This window comes from Hyperolius riggenbachi, chromosome 11, assembly GCF_040937935.1.
Source record: "Hyperolius riggenbachi isolate aHypRig1 chromosome 11, aHypRig1.pri, whole genome shotgun sequence".
Lineage (NCBI taxonomy): Eukaryota > Metazoa > Chordata > Amphibia > Anura > Hyperoliidae > Hyperolius > Hyperolius riggenbachi.
The window spans coordinates 198,071,293-198,093,184 of record NC_090656.1 but is presented as its reverse complement, the minus strand read 5'-3'; the positions used below and the strand labels follow the sequence as shown (position 1 = coordinate 198,093,184).

At 46.0% G+C, this 21,892-nt stretch overlaps 1 protein-coding gene across 1 annotated transcript; it reads right to left on the bottom strand.

Annotated features, from left to right (window-relative positions):
• Positions 1-1,444: 1,444 nt before the first annotated feature.
• On the bottom strand, positions 1,445-17,328 carry LOC137537936 (vomeronasal type-2 receptor 26-like). The gene is made up of 3 exons (XM_068259865.1): positions 17,266-17,328; positions 15,852-15,975; positions 1,445-2,352 (listed from the first exon to the last, which is right to left on the bottom strand). The coding sequence occupies exons 1-3, from the start codon at positions 17,326-17,328 to the stop codon at positions 1,445-1,447; spliced, it is 1,095 nt and encodes a 364-aa protein (XP_068115966.1).
• Between the last annotated feature and the right edge of the window lie 4,564 nt (positions 17,329-21,892).

Below are 21,892 nucleotides of genomic sequence, written 5' to 3'. Positions count from 1 at the left end.
TGCACAGTGGAGTGCACCTGGAGCAGTGGAGGGACAAGCAAATGTCACGTACAGGGAATGTATTCCTTGCACGGGGCACTGGGGGGATATTTATTATTACAGGGGACCACGTCAGGGGTTTCACTGCCTTTGTCTATCGTCGCAAAATTGCACACCATTCCTGCCGCGCACCCAATCGAGCAAATCGGACAAACATCTTGCAGCATGCACCATCCACAATGTGATCAATTTGTGTCCCAAAATTGGTTGCATTGTTGGTCGGGCGTGCACTTTGCGGCATGGATTTTCATCCAATTAAATTATAATAATCGAATCGGATGGTAGATCAGCCGACAAGTCGCCTGATGTATGGCTATCTTTACTGTTCTTGCTGAGCCCTACAATCAATCACCACGGTTAGGAGATGGACCTAGAAAAGGATATTGTTCATTGAAACAACAAAAGAACCAGAAAATGCATTACAGATGTCAAAGACTGAAAATGGACAACAGAGGATCAGAATGCAAGTCAATGCATTTAATTAATCTGGTAAAATGGATATAGTAATGCAAGGGTGTAGGGTAAGGGCCCGTTTCCACTATCGCAAATTTGCATGCGTTCTACGCATGCGAATTCACATAGCCAATACATGTGGATGGGACTGTTTCCACTTGTCAGGATTTCTGAGCGTTTTTGTCCGCGGTAAAAATTTGCATGGAAGAGCCATCAGAATTCACATACCGCATAGTGCTATGTGGGTGTATGCAAATTTTCATGCGCATTCGCATGAAATCAATGGAAAAGCACACAGGCACTGCCATGGTTAAATTCGCATACAGCGTCATTCATGCGAATTTGCATGAAAATTTGCATGCAAATTCGCATACATCCGCATGCAAATTTTTACCACGGCGATTCGCACCGCACAAGTGGAAATGTGCCCTCAAACCAGCCTAGGTTTGCAAGGGAAAGGAAATAAAATTTCCAATATTTACATAGTATAAAATGTGCCAACAGGGATTTGTCTTCTTTTGGGAATGATCTTATTAGTTTTCAACTTGTTTATAGAGTAACCAGGCAGCTCAGGGTGACCCGAACCACTTATTTATATAAACCTTTTAGGTACTAATCAAATAGAAAAAGTATTAAAAATAATAAACAAGTAGAGAAACTAATGTGAATGTGAAAGAACTTATTTTCAGTGATTTTTCCTTATTGGAAAGTGGTGAAAAAATATTTTAATTCTGACATAAATACATAAAAAATTGAGATTATTCTCATAGGATGTTTTATGAAATGAAATCAAATATACTAAAATTAACTTTAAAAGTAGCTTGTTAAAGATTTTTTTTTTTTTAAAGTGGATTTTTTTTATATCAGTACAAGGACAATATTATTAATGCTGCCAAATGTTTTCAGTGGCTAACATGTTTTATTATTATTCTACACAAATATTACAAAACATTTATTTATTTCTGCTGTCAAGTAAGTGCTTCTTTGTATTCAATTCAGGGTGAAAAAATAGGATGTAACATTTTGGAAAAAATATACAGACTAGCAGACCAGCACTTGAAGTCAGAATGGCGAAAATCTCCACAGCCACCATGTATTTCCCTTTGGTGCTCAGATAAGCCGGAATCATGGCAATCCAGACACTGCAGAACACCAGCATACTGAATGCGATGTACTTGGCCTCATTAAAACTGTCCGGTAATTTCCTGACAAAAAAGGCTAGCATGAAACTAACAGCTGCCAGGATCCCCATATAACCCAGGACAGAGTAGAATCCAATTACTGACCCCTCATTACATTGAACAATTATCTTTGTATGGAAAGAATGTGCGTCCATTTCCTGAAAAGGGGGAGAGGTGGTCAACCAAACAATGCAGATTACAACTTGTCCTGATGAACAAATGAAAACTATGAGATTGGGCAACTTTGTTCCAACCCATTTCATCCAAGCACTACCAGGTTTGGTAGCTTTGAAAGCAAGGAAAACTGTAATAGTCTTGGCCAACACAGAGGAGACAGCTATGGTGAAAAGGATCCCAAAAGTTGTTTGGCGTAGTAAGCAGGTTATGTCCACAGGATGACCCAAGAACAGAAATACACAGAGGAAACTCAGCAGGATGGAGACCAGAAGAACAAAGCTGAGGTTCTTATTATTTGCCCTGACAACCGGGGTATTCTCATATAAAATAAAAATAGCCAGTATTGCACTAGTTAAAATACAAAGGAACACCGTGCTTGTTATAAGAAACAAAGAAATATTGTCATTGGTAAAGGGTAAATATTCTACCAACTTTCCATTGCACTGCGTTTTGTTTTCATTTGGCCATTCATGATCTGTACACTTCATGCAATTTTCACTTCCTGCCAATACAACAATAGAAATTTAGTAGTGTTATAGCATAACTGCAGTGTTTTTTCATGGCCTCATTAATACAAATTACTTATAAATTACTTTTGCACATTATACATTTTCTAGTTGGCATACATTTTTCAATCAAGTAACAAATTGCAAAATTAAATGGTAAAAATATTAAAGAGTGTGTCAATAATTTACAGCATTATTTCTTCTCATTTTAGTTCTGAAGATAGTTGGAGAAAAATTGTTGCCAATTTGTCCATAAAGGATACATTTGAAAATGTCACAATTTTGAGGGAGAAATAAGCCCTCCAATCAATTGTCACCCTCCAGGCAGCATGATTAGTATGGCACTAATCATACTTCCTGGAAGGTGAAAACACCTTTATGAAGTGGGGATTAGATACTTACCTCAGTAGCTGGAAGCTTCTGCATGTCCCAGAGGCTTTCCAGATGCTCATACAGCCCACCGTTCCAAGGCAAGGTCCCTCTGCGTCTTCTGGTCGCCTTCTGACTGTGGACAAGCAAATTTTGAACTGGGCATGTGTGAGCAAGGTCCATTAATGTAGCCACTTATGCACAGCTTTTCCTCCATTCACAAGCACTTTGGTCTACTGGGCATATACAAATCTTATCTGTGCATGGCCAGTTCAGATGTGCTCATCCATGGCCAGAAGAAAACAAATTGTGACAAATAGTTGTAGAGGAATCCTGATCTGGACTGTAGAAGGTCCATCCAGGGGCTTCTTCCTACTAAGATAAGTAGTACTGTTACTCAGTTTAGGTGACCTTTATTTACAGTGATGGACCATCAGAGTTACAGAAACTTCTAATGTTTCATTCAAATGGTGACAAATGCACTGATTGGGCAATTAGTGTGCATGCTATACTTGAAATAAGTAATCACTTAATTTATCTCTGACCACCCTCATCACAGTGACCTTACTAAGGAGAGCCAAAATAAATGTACTGAGCCTGGAAGTGCTTAGTTGATGAAATAGAGTAGACTGATACAGTAGCTTAGATAACCACTCCACACAACTGCATTAAATAGAAAAAAATTCTCAGAACACATAACTTACATCAAAGCCAGTTCTGTCAGCAAAACACAGAAAGCTGAGAGGGTGAAGTGGTCACAGTCACAGGTTTACCCAATAAGGGAAACTAAAGACTGGAAAAACAAACAAGCCCTCAAAACTCACCTGTTTAAAGAGACACTGAAGCGAAAAAAAATGATGATATTATGATTTGTATGTGTAGTACAGCTAAGAAAAAAAACATTAAGATCAGATACATCAGTCTAATTGTTTCCAGTACAGGTAGAGTTGAGAAACTCCAGTTGTTATCTCTATGCAAAAAAGCTATTAAGCTCTCCGACTAACTTAGGGCTGGTTCACACGGGCGTCTGCTGAGCTTTTGCTTGGCATTGCGTTCAAACGCCAGCGTTTAAAAGCTAGCTTTTGAAGGCTTTTGAAAAGCGTTCAAGGCTAGCAGTTCTGGTCTCTGCTATTGTTTCCTCGCGTTTGCCGCCTCTGAAAGCAGCATGTTGCTTTTGAGACTAGACGCAACGCTGGGATCTACTGCCAGGCTTTCATGAAAGCCTGCAAAAGCCAGCTCTAAACGCTCCCATTCACTTGCATGGGATGGCAGTAGATCCCAAAAAATGCTGCGTCTGAAACGCTGCGTTAAACGCCACAAAAACGCCCGTCTGAACCAGCCCTAAGTCGTGGAGTGGGCTGTTATCTGACTTTTATTATCTCAACTGTAATTGAACTGTTTACTTTTCCTCTGCTAGAGGAGAGTTCATTACTTCACAGACTGCTCTGAAAGACTCATTTTGAATGCTGAGTGTTGTGTAATCTGCACATATTATAGAGTGATGCAATGTTAGAAAAAACACTATATACCTGAAAATAAAAATATGAGAATATTTTCTTTGCTGCTAATCTTCTAGTAATTATTCATAGTACACAACCAATTTTATTATATCATATATTTTTTTTCACTTCAGTGTCTCTTTAAGAAAGCCTTTCCCTCCTTGTGTATCCAGCCTGATCATGCACACAGAATAATGTTATCTTGTATTATAAGAACTACTACTCCAGTGTATTATATGGTATTGTTTATCTTACAGCTTATTGATTGTATTTTGTTGCCCCCCCCCCCCCATTATAATCATCTGTAACTTTATTTATTGTCCAACACTGCATAATATGTTGGTGCCATATAAATCCAATTAATTTCTGTGTCTGCTGAAGTCCACAGGTGGAAGTGGCAGAATTGACCAGTCATGGTGTAAATCCATGGACTCAACCTGCCTTGTGCCAGGAATTCAGGCTGCTAGTGGTAGAATGGGAGATTGTTAACATAAACTTACAGAAGACAAATCTGCAGGAATTGTGTTATGTTAGCTTAGGTATAAATCTCAAAGAATGTTCCCAACATCTTGTGGAGTTCATGTGGTGACACATTTTTAAAAAAAAGTTTTAAGGGCAAAGAGGTGCCAGACTCAGTATTAGCGTTTTTTGTTTGTTTGTTTTTTTATTTTAAAGTGAGTACACTACTTAGGAAATTCTGGACTTCTTCAGTGAAACAAGTTTATATCATGTATTTATTTTAAATTGTAGAGCTCATCCACAGATAAAATAACCCAAACCTGAAAATAGGTTGAGATTCAGGTTTTCTGAAACAATTGAATCTCTTCAAAAAGTATTTTGTGTGTATATTACCCCCACTGACTTAACCATTTCATCCTGCGGGTTGTTTTCAACTGAACACAAGCAATTTTCACATTTCAGTGGTCCTCCCATTCATTCACCAATAACTTTATCACCACTTATCATACCTAAATGATCCACATCTTGTTTTGTATTTGTTTTTTTTGTTTTTTGCCTCATTAACATGAACCTGAAGATGACCAATCTGCAGAAATTGCATGATGCAATCATGTTAGCAGTGTTGATCGGATACCTCATTATCCTATTCGAGTTTGGTCAAATTCGGATAGTAAACTATCCAAATTCACTCGAAGTTCGATATTCGAGTTAATCGAATATCCGATTCGACCTCGGATATCCGACGTCACTATCCGAATCTGTATTCGAGTAAAATATTCGAGCTGGCCTTAAATAGCTTTTAAAACTTGTATTGGAGGTCAATGATGCATGAAAACACCTTTTTTTTATGAAGAAAAACATCAAGTTATTATGTGGTGATGTAGTAGTTATAAAAAAGGTATCAAAAATAGTAAATTAACTTCATGAAAAGTGTTTGCATGAGAAGGTGTGTCCAAAATGGTTGTTGGAAGTCTTCATTTACATCGTCTTCATCTTCTTCTACTATATCTTCTTATTCTTCTTCTATATCTTCTTCTTTTTCTTCTTCTTCTATATCTTCTTCTTCTTCTATATTTTCTTCTTCTTCTTCTGTATCTTCTTCTTCTATATCTTCTTCTTCTATATCTTCTTCTTCTTCTTCTTCTTCTTCTTCTTCTTCTTCATCTTCTTCTTCTATATCTTCTTCATCTTCTTCTTCTATATCTTCTTCTTCTTCCTCTTCTTCTTCTCTATCATTATATTATGTGTCTTGGTTTTCCGTTCTTTTGTAATATTTTTTTTTACTTCATTTGTGGAAATATTTTAATAACACCATAGTTATATTTGTGTTGATGGCATAATAGGTAGGTAGTGGCACATTGCAAGCCCCAGCGCCTTTTGTGTGTACCCTGGTGGTGGTAAAACACAGACATCAGCAGGAGGTGGAAGTAGTTGCCAGTTGTAGTGTGGTAATAGCTGGTAGGAGAGTGGGTGGGCAGGTGGCAGGCTGGCAGCAGAAAATAGTTCTTCTTCTGTTCTCCCTGGCAGTGGTAGCAGCACACAGACAGCAGAAGCTCAATGCAGCTACAGGAGGAGGAGTAGTGTGTGTCAGGCAGTGTGATGTGACTGACATAATAGGCCCTGGTTCCTAGCGGTGGTACCAGGGCCATAAATAAACAGCATGAGGTTCCAGACAGCGGTCGTGAAGCCCACATTGTGTCCGATACACAATTGGGACAGCACAGTTTTCAACCCGGACACCTCTAAAATAATTTAAAAATTTTTTCAAAATAATGCAGCTATTTTTGAGCCTAAATAGCTGGTGGCGCATGGGTAGCAGCACCTTGTAATGTGTTCCCTGGCAGTGGAAACATACAGACAACAGGAGGAAATACAGCAGCAGGCAGCGTGAGGAGGTTGAGTGTGTGGCAGACTGGCAGCAGGCAGCAGGCAGGAGGGCAGGCAGCGAGACATAATAGGCCCTGGGTCCTAGCGGTGGTACCAGGGCCATAAATAAACAGCATGAGGTTCCAGACAGCGGTCATGAAGCCCACATTGTGTCCAATACACAATTGGGACAGCACAGTTTTCAACCCGGACACCTCTAAAATAATTGCAATTTTTTTTTCAAAATAATGCAGGCAGTGATGCAGCTATTTTTGAGCGTAATAGCTGGTGGTGCATGGGCAGCAGCACCTTGTAATGTGTTCCCTGGCAGTGGAGACACAGACAGCAGGAGGAAATACAAAAGCAGGCAGCGTGAGGAGGATGAGTGTGTGGCAGACTGGCATTTGGTAGCAGGCAGGAGGGCAGGCAGCAAGACATAATAGGCCCTGGGTCCTAGCGGTGGTACCAGGGCCGTAAATAAACAGCATGAGGTTCCAGACAGCGGTCGTGAAGCCCACATTGTGTCCAATACACAATTGGGACAGCACAGTTTTCTATCCGGACACCTCTAAATTAATTACAATTTTTTTTTCAAAATAATGCAGGCAGTGAGGCAGCTATTTTTGAGTGTAATAGCTGGTGGCGCATGGGCAGCAGCACCTTGTAATGTGTTCCCTGGCAGTGGAGACACAGACAGCAGGAGGAAATACAACAGCATGCAGCGTGAGGAGGATGAGTGTGTGGCAGACTGGCAGCAGGCAGCAGGAGGGCAGGCAGCGAGACATAATAGGCCCTGGTTCCTAGCGGTGGTACCAGGGCCATAAATGAACAGCATGAGGTTCCAGACAGCGGTCGTGAAGCTCACATTGTGTCCAATGCACAATTGGGACAGCACAGTTTTCAACCCGGACACCTCTAAAATAATTACAATTTTTTTTTTCAAAATAATGCAGGCAGTGAGGCAGCTATTTTTGAGCATAATAGCTGGTGGCGCATGGGCAGCAGCACCTTGTAATGTGTTCCCTGGCAGTGGAAACATACAGACAGCAGGAGGAAATACAGCAGCAGGCAGCGTGAGGAGGATGAGTGTGTGGCAGACTGGCAGGCAGCAGGCAGGAGGACAGGCAGCGAGACATAATAGGCCCTGGGTCCTAGCGGTGGTTTCAGGGCCGTAAATAAACACCATGAGTTTCCAGACAGCGGTTGTGAAGCCCACATTGTGACTAATACACAATTGGGACAGCACAGTTTTCAACCCGGACACCTCTAAATTAATTACAATTTTTTTTTCAAAATAATGCAGGCAGTGAGGCAGCCATTTTTGAGCGTAATAGCTGGTGGCGCATGGGCAGCAGCACCTTTTAATGTGTTCCCTGGCAGTGGAGACACAGACAGAAGGAGAAAATAAAACAGCAGGCAGCGTGAGGAGGTTGAGTATGTGGCAGACTGGCAGGCAGCAGGCAGGAGGGCAGGCAGCGAGACATAATAGGCCCTGGGTCCTAGCGGTGGTTCCAGGGCCGTAAATAAACCCCATGAGGTTCCAGACAGCGGTCGTGAAGCCCACATTGTGTCCAATACACAATTGGGACAACACAGTTTTCAACCCGGACACCTCTAAAATAATTACAATTTTTTTTCCCAAAATAATGCAGGCAGCTATTTTTGAGCGTAATAGCTGGTGGCGCATGGGCAGCAGCACCTTGTAATGTGTTCCCTGGCAGTGGAGACACAGACAGCAGGAAGAAATACAGCAGCAGCAGCAGCAGGTGTAATGTGTGTCTGCGCCACTTCATGTCCCCCTCTCGCCGACAACAGGGGCCAGGAATTCGCCTTCCACCCAAGCCTGGTTCATTTTGAGAAACGTCAGTCTGTCCACAGACTTGTGAGACAGACGAGATCGCTTCTCAGTGACGACTCCACCGGCTGCACTGAAGCAACGCTCTGACAGTACACTGGAAGGGGGGCAGGAGAGCACTTCCAGGGTGTACTGCGCAAGCTCGCTCCAGATCAGCAGGTGCTTGACCCAATACTCCATGGGATTAACAGGGGCAATGCTGTCAAGCCCGCTGAAGGACCCCATGTAGTCAGCCACCATGCGGGTCAAGCGCTGTCTGTGACCGGAGAAGGATGCTGCTGCAGGCACCTCCTCTCTAGTCCTTAGCAGCTCTACACTCATGTAGAGCTCGTTGGTCAAAGACAGCAGGTCTGTGGTGCGCGTGCGCTTGCTGCTGGTGGATGCAGGCACCTGCTGCTGCCTCTGTGCTGGTTGGACAGTGGGGGTGGATGGCTGAGGGAAGGCTTCCTCCAAGCGCTCAACAAGGGACAGCTGCAAATCCCTCATTTGTAGTGCATGGTCTCCTCCTGCAGGCAGGAACTGGCTGAGCTTCCCCTTCAGACGTGGGTCCAGCATCATGCAGATCCAGATGTCCTCCCTCTTCTTCATCTGGATGACCCATGGGGCCTTGCACAGGCACCTCAGCATGTGCGCTGCCATTGGGAAGAGTCTGGCCACGTCTGCTGGCACATCATTGGCAGCCCCAGAGCCGACAGTGCTGTCCTCCTCATCCTCTGCCTCCTCCACCTCATCCTCTCTCTACCCCCGCACCACTCCAGCTGCGCTCTGCTGCTCCCCCTCATCAGCAGCAAGGTCAGGGACCTCCACCAACTTCAAGCCCTCCTCCTCAGAGGTGGCCTGTGAAGCTGCCTGCAGCTCCTGCTGGTCCAAGGCTGCCGCTCCCTCTTCCAGCAGTGCACACAGGGCCCTGTCCAGCACACACACCAAGGGGACCCACTCACACACCATTACATGGTCCCTGCTTACCATGTTGGTGGCCTGCAGGAAGGGTGCCAGCACTGAGCACACCTGCTGCATGTGCCCCTAGTCCTCCGTGGAGATGATGGACGGGAGGTTGGTGGAGGCACGCCCAGTTGCAGTGAGGGAGGCAACTGTTGCTCGTGCAACGTACCGGCTGACAGCCTGCCTCTGTTCAACCACACGCTCCAACATCGCCAGGGTGGAGTTCCAGCGAGTTGGAACATCGATCATGAGCCGGTGCTGTGGCAGGTGCAGCTCCTTCTGCACCTCTTCCAGGCTCACTACAGCTGCAGGCGAGTGCCGGAAATGACACACAACCTTCCTTGCCACCTCAAGGAGTCGGTCCATCTCCTGGTAGGTCCGCAGGAACTTTTGGACTACCAGGTTCAGGACGTGCGCCAGGCAGGGGATGTGGGTCAGGTCTCCCTTGCTGATTGCAGCAACCAGGTTTGCCCCATTGTCGGACACCACCTCTCCAACTCTGAGGCCTCTGAGGGTCAGCCAATTCCTTTCCTGCTCTCGGAGTTTGGCCAGGACAGCAGCGCTTGGCAGTGGCGGGGCTTCACGCTGCTGCTGAGGCGGGGGGTTTGGGCTGGTGTGCCGGAGGATGGAAGTGGATCAGAGGAACCTGCTGCAATTCCGCTGACCCTGCATGGTGGCACCACCCACTGCGTTGTTGCTGCTGCTGCTCTGACAGTGCCCGATGCTGCTCCCCCCTCCTCACCCCCTTCCACCAAGCTGACCCAATGTGCGGTGAAGGACAGATAGCGGCCTGTCCCAAACTGGCTGCTCCACGAGTCCATGGTGACGTGGACCTGTTGACCCACCGCATGATCCAGCCCTCTCCCGACATTGGCCATCACAGAGCGGTGAAGTGCAGGGATGGCCGTGCGTGCAAAATAATGTCGGCTGGGGATTGGCCAATCGAGGGCTGCATACATCAGGAGCGCATGCATGTCGCTCCCCTCCTGCACAAGGGAATAAGGCAGGAGTTGGGAGCACATGGCCCGTGCCAGCAAGCCATTCAGCTGACGCATGCGACGGCTGCTGTGAGGCAGAACCCTGACCACCCCCTGGAAGGTGTCGCTGAGCAGGGTCTGGCGACGCCTTTTGCTGGCACGGGAATCACTGGAGGGAGCAGAGGAGGCCACTCAGAGGACTGGCTGCCAGAACAGGCCTCAGTGTCGGCAGCAGCAGTTGCAGAGGGAGGAGGAGCAGTGCGTTTCTGACGCACTCCTGCTGGTGCTGCTGGAGGAGGTGGAGGAGGGTGGGTGGCTGCTGCCGACGGCTTCGCAGTGGTGGCGGGTCTGCCACTGACAGCTTCTTTCAACTTCATGAACTCCTCATGCTCATGGAAGTGTTTCCCTGCCAGATGGTTGACCAGAGAGGTGGTGCCGTACGCAGAGGGCTCCTTCCCTCTGCTGAGCTGCTTGCGGCACTGGTTGCAGGTGGCATACTTGCACTCCACATATGGCAGGGTGAAAACTCCAAATTGGGGAGGTGAAGTTGCCCCTTCGGCTGGAAGGTGCTGCTGCCGCTGGTCTCCCTGTGGTGGTTGGGGGGGGGGGTTCTTGGTGCGGCTGGTGGCACTGGCAGAACTCTCCGCCTCTGGATCAGCACCCTGTGTGGCCTGCATACCATGCCCACTTCTGATCCTGCCTATGCCTGCAATGCTGATCCTTCTAGCAAGGCCCACAGATGCATCCCACTCCTCCTCCTCAGAGCTGATGACATCCCCAGGATCTGCCACCCAGTCTCTGTCCTTCACCCTGTCATCATCATCCTCCCCCTCCGCAAACATCTCCTGCTGGGATGACCCCACAAACTCCCCTTCTGCATGCATGGGCTGAGGGACAGTCACCACTGTCTGACTGTCCAAAGCATCATCCCCCAAAGTGCCCATTAGCATTTCTTCCTCCTCCATTGTCAATTCTGCCGCAACAGCACTCCATAGCCCCGCTGTGCTTGGGGATAAGAAGGTGCTGAGTGACAGGGTGCTGGTGTTGCCTGCTGGGGCTGGAGAACTGCACTCCTCCTCCTCCTCCCCAGGCAGTGCCTGGCGGCTGCTGTTGCTCTTGCGAACAGGAGTGGTGGCGGGGGTGGAGGACTCGGTTCCAGAGCTAATGATGGCCTGCTCATCCACTATCACTTCCACCACAGAGTCTGCGTCCTTCTCCTCAATAGGACGGCTACGACCTGGCGGTGGGAGGAACATCTGCGTCACACGCTGCTGCTGCTGCTGCTGTGTCTCTGCAGCGTGACTCCCAGCTGTTGGGCGGCCAAGGCGTCCACGGCCAGTGGCTAATGGCAGAATAGCCACTGGTGCAGACGCAGAACTGCGCATGGTGGTGGTGGTGGCGCGGCTGCCACGCCACGACCTCCTGCCTTGCTGCCCTTGCTGCCCCTGCCCAAACCGCGGCTGCCAGTGCCAGACATCGTATATTTTTAATAATATACAAATGGAAAAAAAAAGTTATGTATAGGCGGGTGGGACAAGTGGGGTACTTTAATGGGGTGGGACTGGTGGTGGTGGTGGGTGTTTGAGGTGATGGACAGGTGTACTCTACAGCAGAGATCGGTGTAGCGCTAACGAGAGAGTTTGCAGTGCGCACACAAAGACCCTAGCTGACGCTGAATGACGGTGTCCCTATACACAGACTACAGTACAGTACAAAATTCAGCGAATACACAATAGAAGTAATATAAACAAATAGGACGGGTCTAGCACTAACGAGAGGGTGCGGACAGCGCAGACGTGCACTGCGCACACAAAGACCCTAGCTGACGCTGACTGACGGTGTCCCTATACACAGACTACAGTACAGTACAAGTCAGCGAATACACAATAGAAGTAATATAAACAAATAGGACGGGTGTAACACTAACGAGAGGGTGCGGACTGCGCAGACGTGCACTGCGCACACAAAGACCCTAGGTAACGCGGTGACGGACGGTCCCTATACACAGACTAGAGTACACGACTACAGTACTAACTAAACAATAGAAGAATCTAGCTAAATAATAGAACAGGTGTGACTAGATTACAGAGAGCAGATACAGGACAGGTATAGCAGTAAAGCTGGGCCTTGCTAACTACAAAATAGTGCAAATCTATCTAACACAGAAGTAGTACAGTAGAGTAGGACAGGTGAGAGCACAGGTAACTAGAGACTAGAGCACAGAGCAGGGTAGGCTGCCTTGCCTAGGCACAGGGCCTAGCTGCAGCTGCAGCTGCAGCAGCACCAGTGACAGTCTCCCTCCCTAGTCCCTAATCACACAAACTAAACTGCCTAAAATACAATCTATCTACAATACAAAGCAATACAGTTGAATATCAAGTGTTGGAGTGTAAAAACGCTTGGTTTAGAACACAATAGATGCACTTGCACACAGACAAAAAGCACTGGAGCAGTCTCTCAGTACAGTCAGTCAGTAAGTCGCAAGCAGGACGAGTGAGGCAACATGGCGCCCGCTATTTATAGAGGGGGGCTTGGCCAGGCTCCCCCTCTGTGATTGGCTGCAGTCAGAGGGCAGGGAGCCCTCTGATTTGCTTGTGAGGACTCGAGGTGACGTCTGACGTGACGCTATCCAAGCTGGTGATGCTATCTGAGCTCGGATAGCTAGGATATCTCCGGATATCTGATTGCTATCCGGGTGCGCTCGGATAGCACAGCCCGGATAGCTAATACTATTCGAGCTCCGTATTCGAGCTCGAATAGTGAAATAAGAGCTAGGATATCCGAGTATCTCGGATATCCTAGCTCGGATGAGCACCACTGCATGTTAGCTCAGGTATCAATCTCAAAGGAATGTTTGAACGGTTTTGGAAATAAAAATTGTGTATTTTTTCAGTTTTGTCCTTGTTTGTACCCAATCAATAATTAAAAGCCCCTATTTGCAAAAAAATAACAGTAATATACCTTCATGACATACATAGCAAAAAAGAGTCCTTAAACAACTAGTTATGTATTATTTTTTTTAAAATGCTGTTGTGTTGTTGTGCTGTTGTGTTTTATTTTAGTAACTATGGGGGATGTCCATTTACTTTCTGGATACAGACAGGTCTGGTTTTAGCTTAAATGGGGCCCTAGTCAATAATTACATGGGGTCCCCTGATTTCCCCACACGAGGCTGCAGAGCCAGCTTTTGGGGTTGCCCCATAAGAAAAGTGTTCCCCTGGACCCCTGCAAAATATGTGCAGTGGAGCATACTCACCAGTTTAGCCAGTGTGCTCCTCCTTCACTGTGTGAGCCTTCATATAAAATCTCAAGCTATGCAGCCTGATGGAATGTGCATAATGTCTGGTGACCCAGCATCTGGATGAGGGCCCCTGGGCAATTGCCCAGTTTGCCCCTATGGAAGCAGTGGCCCTGATTACAGAATATACAACACAAATGTCCTCCTCTTCATGTTTTCCTGATAAGGACTAAGCACAATTCACAGGAACTTTTTCTAGATGAAAAATAGTATAAGTGATAGTTGGGGGGGGGGAGGGATTCCTTGCCAATTAGTGTCAGTATGTCAATGAGTTGAACAACAGCTGTGCTCTCTACAATAAAGGTTCTTGTCACTCTCAGATCAAAGAATGAGCTCTGGCTAAACTTTTTTTCTTAGGATATATAAGTCATAAACATTTTCAACAATACATATATGAGCAGTTTTGATCCTATGTGTCCTTGTGAGCTTACAATCTAGACAATCTTTTGCAATTTACTGAAGGAAAGGGCAGGGCCGGTTGCTGCCTGAAGCAAACTTGTAAGGATGTGCTACCCCCCCCCCCCAGCCCCCCACCCTCGGATTAAAATGATCGCACAGCACCAGTCAATTTTCATTGTGTGTTATAGCTGCGGGGTAAAAAAAATGCCCTCAGTATAGGTAGGTAGGTAGGTATAGATGCCCCCAGTATAGGAAGCCAGGTATAGGTGCCCCCTGTATAGGAAGACAGGTATAGGCACCCCAGTATAGCTAGCCAGATATAGGTGCCCCAGTATAGCTAGCCAGGTATAGGTGCCCCAGTATAGCTAGCCAGGTATAGGTGCCCCAAGTATAGCTAGCCAAGTATAGGTGCCCCCGAGTATAGTTAGCCAAGCATAGGTACCCTCATTATAGCTAGCCAGGTATAGGTGCATCCAATATAGGAAGCCTGGTATAGGTGCCCCTGGTATAGAAAGCCAGGTATTGGTGCCCTCAGTATAAGTAGCCAAGTATAGCCCCCCTCAATATAAGTAGCCAAGCATAGGTGCCTCCATTAAAGCTAGCCAGGTATAGGTGACCCCAGTATAGCTAGCCAGGTATTGGTGCCCCCAGTATAGCTAGCTAGGTATAGGTACCCCCAGTATAGCTAGCCAGGTATAGGTGCCCCCAGTATAGCTCACCAGGTGTAGGTGCCTCCAGCATAGGAAGACAGGTATAAGTGCACCTAATATAATTAGCCTAGTATAAGTGCCTGCAGTATAGCTAGCCAAGTATAGATGCCCTCAATATAGCTAGCTAAGTGTAGTTGCCTCCAATATTGGAAGTCAGTTATAGGTGCCCCCAATATAAGTAGCCAAGTATAGGTGCCACCAATATAAGTAGCCAAGTATAGGTGTCCCCAGTATAGCAAGCCAGGTATAGGTGCACCCAGTATAGCTAGCCAGGTAAAGGTGCCCCCAATATAAGTCATAGGTGCCCCCAATATAAGTAGCTAAGTATACAGTAGGTGCCCCCAATATAAGTAGCCAAGTATAGGTGCCCCCAATATAAGTAGCCAAGTGTAGGTGTCCCCAGTATAGCAAGCCAGGTATAGGTGCTCCCAGTATAGCTAGCCAGGTAAAGGTGCCCCCAATATAGGAAGCCAGGTATAGGTGCCCCCAGTATCAATAGACAAGACAAGACAAGACACATAACATTTATAGCCAGGAATGGGTGCCCCAGAGTGGGAGGAGGTGGGTAGCACTGCAGGGGAGGGTGACATCATCCTTTCCTCTTTATCTATGGACCCCACTTCTGTCCCTGCGAAGACCCCCCTTAAGATCAGCTCTCAGGGGAGCATTTTTAAATTAACTCACCTGCTCACTCGCTTCATGTAGCTCCTCTCTGGCTGCCCAATCTCTGTATGACGAGTGTAATCATGTGTCATGCAGGGGAACAGGAAGTGGAGAGGAGCCGGCTGCTGGAGTGGATGCATCGCATGGAGCAGGCGAATTAATTACAAATCGCACCGCTGCATGCCACTCTGCCGGTCAGCAGGGCAGCAGGGGGGACAGGAGTGAGCTCATGGAGAGGGAGAGAAGATGTGGACCTCCCTACCCACTTCTTCCAGGTAACTTGGTCCTCAAGCCCGCACCCCGGTCCCCGCCCCCCGCTCCAATGTTGATGCGACCTGAAGCTGCTGCTTCAGGCTGCGTCATGGGAGGACGGGCGCTGGGAAAAGGTGGGACACAATTGACCACAAAACAGGTAACCTGTAGAAGCTGAAAGAAGAATCAGAAAAGCCCAAAAGTACCTGTTACATTCGATATCTCTCCTTCGGAACATGGGACACAATCATAACAGCATTTATGTATACTAGAAGCTGGAACTTTTCTATTCCCAGGCAAACAGTCATCAGAGCATTGAGATCTTGGTATCTAGACAAAGGGAAATGTATGTTAAACTAGTATCCGACAACATATTAAATCACCCTCTTATGGCATAAATGATTCATCCTTCCTACTCCCCTATTCTCAATTGTTAATTAACAAATATTGGGGTTCTTAAAAGTTTTTGAATACATTAACTTTTCCTTTTAATAACATTGAATTTGTCACACGACATATGCTGGTGTGGCTCCTCATGGGATGACAGGTGAGCTCCCCTCTTCACTCTCCAGGAATCTACTTCTTGAAACCAATTACAGCAAGGTCCCTAGTATCCGGCACCAGTGGGGATCACCTGATGTCAGATACATATGCTTGCAGGTTGCTTAACCATTTAAGCTTCCTGGACGTAAAAGTTACGTCCAGGAGGCCATGTGCACTCCCGAACGCGTGCTCACAGCCGCGGATCATTAGCCCAGGAATCAATAAATCGGGACATGGTGCCCGATGATTGATTCCTCTCCCCTGCAGAAAAAGCGACAGCTTCTCTTGGAAGCCTCGCCTTTTCTGCCTCTTGCGTCCCCCTACATCGCTCTAAGCATACATGTTACGTTTAGAGTGACGTCATGTAAACAAACTCATGGCTGCCATCTTGTGATCAAAAAGTAAAACTACATCTAAATGTAAAAAAAAAAAAAAATACACATATATTTATATAAAAAAATACTATTTCTATCCCAACCTCCCAAAAATACCCACATAAAATGTTTAATAATGATTTTAAAAAAAATCACGTAAATATTTACCTAGGGGTTTAAACTTTTTAAATATCAATGTAAAGATGAAATATTTCTATTTTTTTTTAATTATAAGCTTGTAAACAGTGATTGATGCAAAACGGAAAAAATGCACTTTTATTTCCAAATAAAATATTGTCGCCATACATTGTGATAGGGACATAATTTAAATGGTGTAATAACCAGGACAAATGGGCAAATACAATACGTGGGTTTTAATTTTGGAGGTATGTATTATTTTAAAACTATAATGGCTGAAAACTGAGAAATAATACATTTTTTCAGTTTTTTTCTTATTCTTCCTTTTAAAATGCATTTACAGTAAAGTGGCTCTTAGCAAAATGTACCCCCCAAAGAAAGCCTAATTGGTGGTGGAAAAAACAAGATATATATCAGTTCATTGTGATAAGTAGTGATAAAGTTATAGGCTAATGAATGGGAGGTGAACATTACTTGGATGCATAAAGTGAAATCGACTGAATGTAAAGTGGTTAAGCATCCGGCTGAAAAAGCACAAACCTCCCACACTCATACAAAAACTCACTGAGCCTTCAATGATGTATTGTAGCCTTCCTGTTGCTCCTAGCAACTTTCCAGCATCTTCCATGCATGAAAGCCAGCTTGTCACCTGACCCAATGCGGGTGTACAGACACCAGAAGCCTGCAACCAGACCTTTAGGAGCTACAGGAAGACTACATGACATCACGGGAAGCTTGGTGAATGCCTGCAAAAAAACCTGAAACAAAGTCCCCGTCATCCAGGTTGACCCTGGTGGTTAGTTGAGATTTGCAGATGCCTGCATTCCGGATAACGGAGGCTTTGCTGTACTTGTCTCCAGGCTTTGCTCCTCTGCTGCAAACTCTTAGGTTGGGGGCACCTTCTATTCTAGGGGTCACCTAGCTAGCTATACTGGGGGGGAGACATTATCTGATTACCTATACTGGGACTGGAGGTGGGGTCATCTGGCAAACGGGGTGGTTATTAACCCCCCCGGCGGTATGAAACATTCCGCCAGGGGGCAGCGCAGCAGTTTTTTTTAAAAAAAAAATATTAAATCATGTAGCGAGCCTAGGGCTCGCTACATGATAGCCGCTGCTCAGCGGCATCCCCCCAGCCCCGCCGATCGCCTCCGGCGATAGGTGATCAGGAAATCCCGTTCAAAGAACGGGATTTCCTGGAGGGCTTCCCCCATTGCCATGGCGACGGGGCGGGATGACGTCAGCGACGTCGGGACGTCATTGGGACTCCAGATCTACCCTTGGCCAGGCAGCGCACGGGGTCTGGGGGGGGTGGGCCACGCGCCGCAACGAATAGCGGCGATCGGGCGCGCGGCGGTGGCGATCGGGGTGCTGGCGCAGCTAGCAAAGTGCTAGCTGCGTCCAGCAAAAAAAAAATTATTTAAATCGGCCCAGCAGGGCCTGAGCGGCACCCTCCGGCGGCTTACCCCGTGTCACACACGGGGTTACCGCTAAGGAGGTTAAGCTACCTACACTGACTCCCAGTGTCACCCTCCCCACCCAGTGTCACTCTCCTCCCACCCAGTGTCACCCTCCTCCCACTCAGTGTCACCCACCTACCACCCAGTGTCACCACTTGTGTGTTTAGCAGTTATATCTACCAAAGGTGGCTAATTTTGATGAGTCAATATACATTTTGGTTTCTGCAGGGAATCCATGATTTATTTTCTATATTAAAGCATACTGCCTCTGACATAGGCAACCAGAGTTTGAATCCTGTGCACAAAATGGGAGGATGTGCCCCAGTGTAGTATGCAAGGGGTAAACATGGTTGATGAAACAATCTTACCTTGGGTGGGAGGTTTAGAGATAATTATTTTATTGCACAAAGGAAAATACTACGTGTTTCATGGGACCTGCCTGTTTCCTCAGGTCCAGTGGTCCTTATTCTGAAGTGCAACCTAACTTATCTTGAAGAGGATACCAAATCCATGTGGAGACGGGATTCTCCATCAGTCTGATACTGTGATTACCTGATAGCAACCCAGGTTTGTAAGTAGTATTTATTTCACACAATGAATTGTCTGGAAATGCTACACTATCTGGCCCTCCTGATGTTTTATGTTCTGATGTTTTATGTTTCCTTTTTCCTTGCCTGGTTCCTGAGGTTTGTCACCCAAATTCACCAGACACCCCTCATCAGAGTTTAAATCTTGGCTAAAGCTAATACCTATTCCGTAAGAAAGTCTTAGGCAAGACTCCATCACATTGCAAGGTGGCCTACTGAGTGCGCCCTTAGTGGTTGCAGCTCTTGAGCATTTTGAGTCCAACAGGAGAAAAGCACTATGCAAATGCTGCTATTATTATTATTATTATTATTACTACTAGCTGAGGGCCTGGCATTGCCCAGGTATGTATTTGGCTGGTTTTGACTCCGCCAACGTTTTCTAACCCTAAAACACAATTACTCAATTACTCAATGACCAAGTTTGTGAGCTCTGCGGTCTTTGGCATCAACAATTTGCATTGAAATGAAACAAATCTCATTGACTGTTTGTGGCTCCACCCCCTTTTATGAATTTGAACCCCAGTCACCCAATCACTAACTGTACCAGGTTTGAGGCTTGTGCCATTAACATTGCAAGAATGACAGCAATTAAATATTTCCTGTGAAAATCAATAGGTTAATTTTGATTGGCTTTTGTAGGCTCCACCCACTTTTCTGAATATTAATCCCAGCCACCCAGTGACCAATTGTTTGAGAACCCTGCCATTGACAGTTTAAGAATGGCTGCAGTTTACATTTTCCCAGTGAAATTTGTATTTGTCTCCGCCCACTTTTTTGGTTATGGGGATAAAAAGTATCCTATATATTATTCCATGTAATGTACTATGTGTGTGCCAAATTTCATTTAAATCTGTTCAGCCATTGTTGCGTGATTGACAAACATCCAAACTTTCACATTTATAATATTAGTGAGATTAGTGAGATTAATATTATGTGCGTAAAAACTATCCCTGTGTTGAAGGTATCCTTGTAAGCTGAAGCAATCATTATCAGCCATTTTGGCAAACATTTCTCTAGTGTGTGCACATACCTTAACACAACTTACCAATCTGAATTAAACAATCATATTTGTTACCATTAATAACAGAGTTATATCTCTTTGTCTTACCTCTTTCTGGTCATTTTTCCATTTGATTAAATGCTCATTGATAAAAATGTGTTTATTACTAGAATTCTGAGGCCCAACGAATCCAACTTCCCTTGTGATCAAGGTCCCATTGACCAGTAAATGATTTTGGATGATGTATGGAGTAGCAAACTCTCTGTCATCATTGGAATATTCACGTGACACATTGTCAGAGGTGTAGTACGCAGCTTGTAAATACCGGAGTAACTTCTAAGACAACAGAAACACATACCAGACCAGATATAAAACCTCTGTTATGCTGCAGATGACAGGATTTCCCAGGTGTGTAAGAACCACAGGGCCCAGGCCACGTCATGTGCCCTAAAGCAAAGAGTCAGCAGCCTGCCCAGCCAGGATTCCCAACACAACCTGACAAAAGCTTAAATGAAACAGACTATAGAAAGCTGCAAGGAACAATGCCTAGAGGAATGGAGGAGTGATGTAAAAAACTCCCAGAAACTCATCATCTACACAATGGCCCCGTACCTGGAGAGGTGCCTACACCACCCCAAAGACAGACAGACCCTGAGCCTGTACCATTTGAGACCCCACAGCCTGGAGATAGAAACAGGGTGGCACAGACAGACATGGAAGCCCCGAGAGGAGAGACTGTGCAGGCAGTGTGACCAGGGAGCCCTGGAGGAGGAGGCCCACTTCCTGTTACACTGCAGCAAATATGCACCTGTAAGGACGGCCCACTTACAGAGACTCTCTGCCCACATCCCAGATTTCACCTCCACAGATGAAGAGAGGAAACTCTACATCCTACTGGGGGAAGAGGAAATAACCGTGCAAATAGCTGCCCGATATGTCACTATCTGCCACCAACTGAGAGGAACATGATACCCCATGGACTGTATACTCCTTATACCATTTCCTACCCCTATGAACTATATAACCCTTATACTGTCACCTATACCCTCCCCATGCCTATAATCCCACAACTAGCCCCTCCCATGCCAATGCTAATGTATTGCTTTATTGCTATTTACTCAATCCAAAACACTCGTTCAGCACCTTCAACTCCGTTCTCCATCCCCCTCCTCCTCCTCCTTCATCTTGCTTATCAGTAGTGTTGGGCGAACACCTGGATGTTCGGGTTTGCGAACGTTCGCCGAACATGGCTGCGATGTTCGGGTGTTCGTGCTGAACTCCGAACATAATGGAAGTCAATGGGGACCCGAACTTTTGTGCTTTGTAAAGCTTCCTTACATGCTACATACCCCAAATGTGCAGGGTATGTGCACCTTGGGAGTGGGTACAAGAGGAAAAAAAATATTTGAAAAAGAGCTTATAATTTTTGAGAAAATTGATTGTAACGTTTCAAAGGAAAAAATGTCTTTTAAATGCGGAAAATGTCATTTTTTTTTTTGCACAGGTAACATGCTTTTTGTCGCCATGCAGTCATAAATGTAATACAGATAAGAGGTTCCAGGAAAAGGGACCGGTAACGCTAACCCAGCAGCAGCACACGTGATGGAACAGGAGGAGGGCGGCGCAGGAGGAGAAGGCCACGCTTTGAGACACAACAACCCAGGCCTTGCATGAGGACAAGAAGCGTGCGGATAGCAATGCATTTTGTCACCATGCAGTCATAAATGTAATACAGATAAGAGGTTCCATAAAAAAGGGACCGGCAACGCTAACCCAGCAGCAGCACACGTGATGGAACAGGAGGAGGCGCAGGAGGAGAAGGCCACGCTTTCAGGCGCAACCCAGGCCTTGCATGAGGACAAGAAGCGTGCGGATAGCAATGCATTTTGTCGCCATGCAGTCATAAATGTAATACAGATAAGAGGTTCCGTAAAAAGGGACCAGCAACGCTAACCCAGCAGCAGCACACGTGATGGAACAGGAGGAGGCACAGGAGGAGAAGGCCACGCTTTGAGGAGCAACCCAGGCCTTGCATGAGGACAAGAAGCGTGTGGATAGCAATGCATTTTGTCGCCATGCAGCCATAAATATAATACAGATGAGAGGTTCAATAAACAGGGACCGGAAACGCTAACCCATCACAGA